The sequence below is a fragment of the Heterodontus francisci genome, chromosome 2 (genome assembly GCF_036365525.1).
Source record: "Heterodontus francisci isolate sHetFra1 chromosome 2, sHetFra1.hap1, whole genome shotgun sequence".
Taxonomy (NCBI): domain Eukaryota; kingdom Metazoa; phylum Chordata; class Chondrichthyes; order Heterodontiformes; family Heterodontidae; genus Heterodontus; species Heterodontus francisci.
Genome location: NC_090372.1, coordinates 171,019,914 through 171,029,240, shown reverse-complemented (window position 1 = coordinate 171,029,240; position 9,327 = coordinate 171,019,914). Strand labels below are relative to the sequence as shown.

The 9,327-nt window shown below is 51.1% G+C and overlaps 1 protein-coding gene across 1 annotated transcript; it reads right to left on the bottom strand.

The window, feature by feature from the left end:
* Nucleotides 1–4,580: 4,580 nt before the first annotated feature.
* Nucleotides 4,581–6,936, bottom strand: LOC137348442 (OTU domain-containing protein 1). Its single transcript, XM_068013753.1, has one exon. It carries the CDS (start codon nucleotides 6,601–6,603, stop codon nucleotides 5,377–5,379), a length of 1,227 nt encoding a protein of 408 aa, XP_067869854.1. The 5' UTR covers nucleotides 6,604–6,936; the 3' UTR covers nucleotides 4,581–5,376.
* Nucleotides 6,937–9,327: the final 2,391 nt, after the last annotated feature.

Sequence of the window (9,327 nt, the reverse complement as noted above, 5' to 3'; positions counted from 1 at the left end):
GAGAATTCCACAGGTTCACCACCCTCTGAGTGAAGAAAATTCTCCTCATCTCAGTTCTAAATGGCATACCCCGTATCCTGAGACTGTGACCCCTGGTTCTGGAATCCCCAGCCATTGGGACCATCCTCCCTGCAGCTAGCCTGTCCAGTCCTGTGAGAATTTTATAGGTTTCGATGAGATCCCCTCTCATTCATCTAAACTCTCGTGAATACAGGCCTAGTCGACTCAATCTCTCCTCATAAGTCAATCCTGCCAGCCCAGGAATCAGCCTAGTAAATCTTCTTTGCACTCCCTCCATGGCAAGAACATCGTTCCTCAGATAAGCAGACCAAAACTGCATACAATACTCCAGATGTGGTCTCACCAAGGCCCTGTATAACTGCAGTAAGACATCCTTACTCCTGCGCTCAAATCCTCTTGCAATGAAAGCCAACATACCATTCACCTTCCTAACTGCTTGCTGCACCTGAATGCTTGCACCTGGTGTACAAGGACACCCAGGTCTCATTGCACCTCCCTCTTTCCCAATCCACCACCATTCAGATAATAATCTGCCTTTCTGTTTTTACAACCAAAGTGGATAACCTCACATTTATCCATGTTATACTGCATCTGCTATGCATTTGCCCACTCACCCAACTTGTCCAAATCACATTGGAGCCTCTTTGCATCCTCCTCACAGCTCACATCCCCCCCAGCTTTGTGTCGTCTGCAAACTTGGAAATGTTACACTTAGTTCCCTCACCCAAGTCATTAATATATATTGTGAATAGCTGGGGCCCAAGCACTGATCCCTGCAGTACCCCACTAGTCACTGCCTGCCACCCAGAAAAAGACCTGTTTATTCCTACTCTGTTTCCTGTCTGTCAACCAGTTCTCAGTCCATGCCAGTATATTACCCCCAATCCCATGTGCTTTAATTTTGCACACTAACCTCTTATATGGGACCTTATCAAAAGCCTTCTGAAAATCCAAATACAACACATCCACTGGTTCTCCCTTATCTATTCTACTAGTTACATCCTCAGAAAACTCCAGTAGATTTGTTAAACATGATTTCCCTTTCATAAACCCACGCTGACTTTGTCCAATTCCGTTTATGTTTTCCAGGTGTTCTGCTATCACATCCTTTATAATAGACTCTAGCATTTTTCCCACTAATGATGTCAGGCTAACTTCTGTAATTCCCTGTTTTGTCTCCCCCTCCTTTTTTAAATAGTGTGGTTACATTTGCCACCCTCCAATCTGTAGGAACTGCTCCAGTCTCTATAGAATTTTGGAAGATGACCACCAGTGCATCCACTGGGATGTAGATTATCAGGCCCTGGGGATTTGTCAGCCTTTAACCCCATTAATTCCACTAGCACTTTTTTTTTTACTGATTTCCTTCAGTTCCTCCCTCTCATTAGACCCTTGGTTCCCTAACATTTCTGGGAGGTTATTTGTGTCCTCCTTTGTGAAGACAGAACCAAAGTATGTGTTTAATTGTTCTGCCATTTCTCTGTTCCCCATTATAATTTCCCTGTTTCTGACTGTAAGGGATCTACATTTGTCTTCACTAAACTTTTTCTCTTCACATACTTATAGAAGCTTTTACAGTCAGTTTTTATGCTCCCCGCAAGTTTACTCTCATACTCTATTTTCCCCCGCTTACTCAACATCTTTGCCCTCCTTTGCTGAATTCTAAACTTCTCACAATCCTCAGACTTGCTGCTTTTTCTGGCAATTTTATATGCCTCCTTTTTGGATCTAATACTATCCCTAATTTCTTTTGAAAGCCACGGTTGAGCCACCTTTCCAGTTTTATTTTTGTGCCAGACAGGAATGAATAATTGTTGTAATTCATGCACACATTCTTTAAATATTATCCATTGCCTATCCACCTTCAAACCTTTTAGTAATGTTCCCCAATCTACCATAGCCAACTCGCACCTCATACCGTCGTAGTTTCCTTTATTTAGATTCAGGACCCTAGTTTCGGATTCAACTACTTCCCTCTCCATCTTAATGAAGAATTCTATCATGTTATGGTCACTCCTCCCCAAGGGACCCCACACAACAAGATTGTTAATTAATCCTTTCTCATTGCACAATACCCAATCGAGGATAGCATGTTCTCTAGTTGGTTCCTCAACGTATTGGTCTAAAAAACGGTCACGTACACACTCCGGGAAATCCTCCGCCACAGTATTATTGCTAATTTGGTTTGACCAATTTATATGTAGATTAAAGTCACCCATGTTTACAGTTGTACCCTTATTGCATGCGTCTCTACTTTCCTGTTTAATGCCATCCCTTACATTTCCACTACTATTTGGGGGCCTATAGACAACTACCACCAATGTTTTGTGCTCCTTGGTGTTTTCTAGCTTCACCCATACAGATTCCACATCATGATTTTCCAAGCCAATATCCTTCCTCACTATTGCATTGATTTCCTCCTTTACTAACAATGCTACCCCACCTCTTTTCCTTTTTTGCCTTTCCTTCCTAAATATTGAATACACCTGAATCTTGGTCACCATGCAACCATGTCTCCGTAATCGCAACCATATCATAACCGTTTATATCTATTTGCGCTGTTAATTCATCTACCTTATTGTGAATGCTCCGCACATTAAGACACATTTCCTTTAGACTTGTCTTAACATTGTCATCTTAGCTTTATTTTGCACTATGGCCCCATTGGTTTCTCACCCTTTTCTTTGCCTTCCACTTTTGCTTATCTTTCATTTCTATCCTTGTTTCCCCTCCTCTCTCCCTGCTCAGATGCCCACCCCCCGCCATTCTAGTTTAAACCCTCCCTGACAGCACTAGCAAACACACCTCCCCCCCGGAAATTGGTCCCGGTGCTGCCCAGATGCAACCCGTCCACCTTGTACTAGTCCCAGCTTCCCCAGAACATGTCCCAAGAATCTGAATCTCTCCCCCTTACACCATTTCTCCAGCCACGTATTCATCTGATAGATCCTGCTATTTCTGCTCTCGCTAGCACGTGGCACTGGTAGTAATCCTGAGATTACTACCTTTGAGGTCCTACTTTTTAAAATTTACGTCCTAACTCCCTACATTCAGCTTATAAAATCAAATAGCCGATATTTTCCTCTTTTGTGCTGGAAAAAACTTAATTTACTGCCTGTTCATCCTAATGGCCTGATGAGCACAGAAGCTGAAAAGTCCAGCATCCAACTTTAGTACTGCTACTTTTCTGCTTCTGATCAATATAAAATTGAGGAGGTAGTCTCACACCACTGCAGTTCAACAGCCCACTGGAGTGGTGTGTCAAATGCAGCTCAAAAAAATCTTCATGGGGTGCCTCGGAACTCCAGCATACTTCTTAAAAAGTTTACAAATGTTATAGGAACAGGAGTAGGCCATTCAGCCCCTCGAGCCTGTCCCACCATTCAATGAGATCGTAGCTGATCCGTGGCCTAACTCCATATACCTGCCTTTGGCCCATATCCCTTAACATCTTTGCTTAGCAAAAATCTATCTCAGATTTAAAATTAACAACTGTTCTAACTTCAACTGCTGTTTGTGGCAGAGAGTTCCAAACCTCTACCACCCATTGCATGAAGAAGTGCTTCCTGACATCTCTCCTGAATGGTCTGGTCCTAATTTTTTAAGACTATGCCCCCTAATTTTAAGAATCTCCAACCAGTGGAAATAGTTTATCCTTTATCTGGTCTGTCTTTTCCTGTTAATATCTTGAAGACTTCGATCAGATCAACCCATAACCTTCTAAATTCTAGCGAAAACAGGCCTAACTTCTGTAATCTCTCCTCGTAACTTAACCCCTGTAGTCCAGGTATCGTTCTTGTTGCTACCGTACTCTAATATTTACATTTAAATGCTTAAACAGGGTACTAGTATGTTTTACTTTATACCAGATTGGTAGCTGCAGCGCAAATTTAATAGCTCTGTATTACATAGAATTTACAGTACAGAAAAGAGTTATTCAGCCCGACTGATCTGTGTTTGTGCTCTACATGAACTTCCCTCCAGCCTATTTTATCTCACCTTGTATTCGTTTCTCCCTCATGTACTTAGCTAACTTGCCCTTAAAAGGTACATATGCTATTTGCCTCAATTGCTGCATGTTCCACATCCTCTTCACTCTCTGGGTAAAGAAGCTTCTCCTGAATTCTTTATTGGATTTAGTAATTACTGGCATGCCCTACTCAAATCACCATAAATCGACTAATTATCCAAAGCAGAACACAACACAATATTTAATCCTGCATCAACATTACATAATTATATTGCTTCTTTTGGTTTGAATCCTGCACTCTTTTCAAACTTTTACTATTCTTCATATTTGCAGTTTAATTAGCAGCTTCAACTCTCATAGTTCATGGCTTTTCATTCATATTCTTCCTCAAAGTTCATGAATCTATACTGGATATGGGGCGAAAGCAGGAAAAGGTTACCGAGCTGAATGATCAGCCATGATCATAATGAATGGCAAAGCAGGCTCCAAGGACCGAATGGCCTACTCCTGCTCCTACTTTCTATGTATGCTGGGTCTCATAGCAAAAGCTCTTGTTTCTGTACAACAAATATTTAGTCTCAAGCTTGAGAAATGTTACACAACTTTTATTCATTCCACTTTGATTAATTTTTTTTTATATAATCAATACAAATACAGTAATTGCAAACTGTTTACAAGTTCGACCCTGCAAACTACTTTAGGAAGTTAAAACTTCAATACATCTTGGACAGCGTATAAAAGTCAGCATCAGTGAGATGGCAGGTAATAGACAGTAACAAAATTAGTAATTGTAGCTAAACTTTAAAGATTTTAAACTTCTATCCAATTATAAAATCAAGGTGGCAATTTAGTGGCAACTAGCCACCTGCCAGAATACCAAATATGAGAACGTAACGAAGGAGGTATTACAGTGACAAACCAGCAATTGCACAAAAATGCAATATAAACAGTCTAAAAAGTGTTCTCGAGAAAAAAATCTCTCCAAAGCAGAGACTAAACATCAGTTGTTTTCCAAACATCAGAAATTTAAGATAAAAAAAACATGTCTAATGAGACAGTGATGTCCCATTCAATCCTATGGTCTCTTAACTCCAATAAACCCGATTAAAAATTCAGGTGCGCCACAACCTTCATTCGTTTGAGTTCATTTGATAAAACATCCAGGAATTCACGTTGAATTAAGGCGTTACTTATACAGTTGATTTCATGACCCATTTAAAGTGCCGTTAGCCCGATCAGAATGTTTAAGCATATAAATATAAATAAAAACCATATTAACAATCTTAACATTTCTGCTTCACGCTGCTCGTCTTGCTCATATCAGTTTCATCAGCGGGTGCAGAGAACCTCAAGTCCTTTCAAACATCGTAGTGTGGAAAAATGACTTAAAAGCAACCATTTTGCTCAATATACATTTTTGAAAGAGATGCTGCCATGGACTTAGCCAGCTCCTCGTCTCGTTTCCGCTGAACATGTGTCTGTGTGCACCAGGTCTCGTACTCTGGGTTGGGTAGAGACTGATCAAACACAGCATCGTAATGTCCATTGCTCAGCCAACTTAACCATATGCTGGATTTTGATTGATCTTCTGGGCCAAGGCAATGCACCATGGTGGAAACAGTTGGACTTTCCAGACTACCTCCGGTGGTCAAGTATATATTAATGTTCAGCATCTGACTCATAGTCAGTAGCTCTGGATAACCAGCCCAAGCCCCATCCTGAGCAGCATTGATCAAAAACTCCCCAATATCCCCTTCGATGATGGGGTTAAACTCGTCCAGGTGATCTGCGATGTGATGGACCGTTTCCTCCCTCAGTTCCTTGTGCATGCTCTGGTCGCCATACACTGCTTTACTCACGGCCCTATACAAACAGTTGCCGTCTGGAATAATGTGAAACCTGTATTTCTGTCGCTCCCTCAGGTAACTATTCTGCTTTTCCACTTCCGCCAGGTAACGTGCAAACTTGTCGTTTTTATCCGCCTTGTTCTCCACCACCAGGTCCACGGTCCTGTAGCCACCATCAGGATCCCAGGCGCTGCTGCTCTCGAGTTCAGCCGCCTCCGGGGCTCGCTGCCCCGTCCCGGCCCAGTCCTGGTGTCCTCGCTCGATGCCGTCACAGTCCGACGGGTGGAAGGGAGTTTCAGCCCCTTCCGAGCTGGGTCGGAAGGCCAGGTTTGGCTGGTGGCCCATCAGGCCGGGCTCACTCCCGGACTGCCCATCGCCCGATTTCCCGTCCTGGATCAGTTCCTCGGTGTTTACCAGAACTTTCCGGGATCCTTCCGTCAGCATGTCCTCCAGCCAAACGCCCTGGCCAGGGGCCTGGGCCGAATGCTCGGCCTGCGCTCTCTCGCTCAGCATCTGGATCGGCACAATCCTCTCCAGCGGCCGCAGGGGGATCCTGGCGGTGGAGGTGTAGAGGTGTGGGCCCGAGCCCAGGCCTGGCGGGAGCAGATCACACGACGAGAAGGCGGGCATAGCGGCGGCGGAACAGGTGGGCTCAGTCTTTATTCCGACAGTCGAGCCCTCGACAGACGCTTTCTCCGCCACGGGGATGGAAACTTTGAAGGCGGCCCCGGGGTAGTGCGTCAACACGCTGCTGTAGAGATGCATGTCGCAGCGGTGGGCCGCCCTTTTATATCAGCTGCCGGGGCCGATGGCGGATGATGCTGGCGGTTAAAAATAGTCGCTGTCATCACCGGCTCCTACAGCACCCTGGACCCGGGGATAGGATCCAATCCCTCCCCTCTCTTTCTCTCTCTCACTCCTGCAGCTTTAATTCCAGCTGCGACATTCAGGCCTAACTTTATCCCGATTACGTCAGCGCGACTCCGCTTTAAGGAGGCTTTCCCGCAGTTTCGTCTCCGCCTTCTCAGCAAAGGTGCATCATCCGGCGGGTGACCTTTCTGGAAAAGGCTCGGCTGCCTTTTCGCCCCGCCCCCAGGCGGCCTGACCTTGTTTACTACTTGGGCGCGGCTACCTCACCGCGCTGGAATGTGAGCCGCGGGCTCAGAGAATGATGGCAAAATTAGCCAGTCAGGTCCCCCCAACCCGCGGCCGTACCTCCCACTCTCCTCCCCTCCCCCGTCCCGGTCTCCCACTCTCCCCACCCCACCCTCCCACTCACCCCACCCCACCCTGGTCTCTCACTCAACCCCTCACGCCGGTCTCCCACTCTCCTCCCTGCCTCTCCCTCTCTTCCCCCCCCCGCCTCTCCCTCTCTTTCCCACCACCACCCCCCCCCCCCCGCCTCTCCTTCTCTTCCCCCCCCCCCCCCGCCTCTCCTTCTCTTCCCCCCCCCCCGCCTCTCCTTCTCTTCCCCCCCCCCCGCCTCTCCTTCTCTTCCCCCCCCCCCCGCCTCTCCTTCTCTTCCCCCCCCCCGCCTCTCCTTCTCTTCCCCCCCCCCGCCTCTCCTTCTCTTCTCCCCCCCGCCTCTCCTTCTCTTCCCCCCCCGCCTCTCCTTCTCTTCCCCCCCCCGCCTCTCCTTCTCTTCCCCCCCGCCTCTCCTCTTCCCCCCCCGCCTCTCCTCTTCCCCCCCCGCCTCTCCTCTTCCCCCCCCGCCTCTCCTCTTCCCCCCCCCGCCTCTCCTCTTCCCCCCCCGCCTCTCCTCTTCCCCCCCCGCCTCTCCTCTTCCCCCCCCGCCTCTCCTTCTCTTCCCCCCCGCCTCTCCTTCTCTTCCCCCCCGCCTCTCCCTCTCTTTCCCCCCCCCCGCCTCTCCCTCTCTTTCCCCCCCCCCGCCTCTCCCTCTCTTTCCCCCCCCGCCTCTCCCTCTCTTTCCCCCCCCGCCTCTCCCTCTCTTTCCCCCCCCGCCTCTCCCTCTCTTTCCCCCCCCGCCTCTCCCTCTCTTTCCCCCCCCGCCTCTCCCTCTCTTTCCCCCCCCGCCTCTCCCTCTCTTTCCCCCCCCGCCTCTCCCTCTCTTTCCCCCCCCGCCTCTCCCTCTCTTTCCCCCCCCGCCTCTCCCTCTCTTTCCCCCCCCGCCTCTCCCTCTCTTTCCCCCCCCGCCTCTCCCTCTCTTTCCCCCCCCGCCTCTCCCTCTCTTTCCCCCCCCGCCTCTCCCTCTCTTTCCCCCCCCGCCTCTCCCTCTCTTTCCCCCCCCGCCTCTCCCTCTCTTTCCCCCCCCGCCTCTCCCTCTCTTTCCCCCCCCGCCTCTCCCTCTCTTTCCCCCCCCGCCTCTCCCTCTCTTTCCCCCCCCGCCTCTCCCTCTCTTTCCCCCCCCGCCTCTCCCTCTCTTTCCCCCCCCGCCTCTCCCTCTCTTTCCCCCCCCGCCTCTCCCTCTCTTTCCCCCCCCGCCTCTCCCTCTCTTTCCCCCCCCGCCTCTCCCTCTCTTTCCCCCCCCGCCTCTCCCTCTCTTTCCCCCCCCGCCTCTCCCTCTCTTTCCCCCCCCGCCTCTCCCTCTCTTTCCCCCCCCGCCTCTCCCTCTCTTTCCCCCCCCGCCTCTCCCTCTCTTTCCCCCCCCGCCTCTCCCTCTCTTTCCCCCCCCGCCTCTCCCTCTCTTTCCCCCCCCGCCTCTCCCTCTCTTTCCCCCCCCGCCTCTCCCTCTCTTTCCCCCCCCGCCTCTCCCTCTCTTTCCCCCCCCGCCTCTCCCTCTCTTTCCCCCCCCGCCTCTCCCTCTCTTTCCCCCCCCGCCTCTCCCTCTCTTTCCCCCCCCGCCTCTCCCTCTCTTTCCCCCCCCGCCTCTCCCTCTCTTTCCCCCCCCGCCTCTCCCTCTCTTTCCCCCCCCGCCTCTCCCTCTCTTTCCCCCCCCGCCTCTCCCTCTCTTTCCCCCCCCGCCTCTCCCTCTCTTTCCCCCCCCGCCTCTCCCTCTCTTTCCCCCCCCGCCTCTCCCTCTCTTTCCCCCCCCGCCTCTCCCTCTCTTTCCCCCCCCGCCTCTCCCTCTCTTTCCCCCCCCGCCTCTCCCTCTCTTTCCCCCCCCGCCTCTCCCTCTCTTTCCCCCCCCGCCTCTCCCTCTCTTTCCCCCCCCGCCTCTCCCTCTCTTTCCCCCCCCGCCTCTCCCTCTCTTTCCCCCCCCGCCTCTCCCTCTCTTTCCCCCCCCGCCTCTCCCTCTCTTTCCCCCCCCGCCTCTCCCTCTCTTTCCCCCCCCGCCTCTCCCTCTCTTTCCCCCCCCCGCCTCTCCCTCTCTTTCCCCCCCCCGCCTCTCCCTCTCTTTCCCCCCCCCGCCTCTCCCTCTCTTTCCCCCCCCGCCTCTCCCTCTCTTTCCCCCCCCGCCTCTCCCTCTCTTTCCCCCCCCGCCTCTCCCTCTCTTTCCCCCCCCGCCTCTCCCTCTCTTTCCCCCCCCGCCTCTCCCTCTCTTTCCCCCCCCGCCTCTCCCTCTCTTTCCCCCCCCCCGCCTCTCCCTCT

Coding starts and splice junctions, on each gene's coding strand:
- LOC137348442 (XM_068013753.1), bottom strand. CDS start 6,603: ATGCATCTCTACAGCAGCGTGTTGACGCACTACCCCGGGGCCGCCTTC.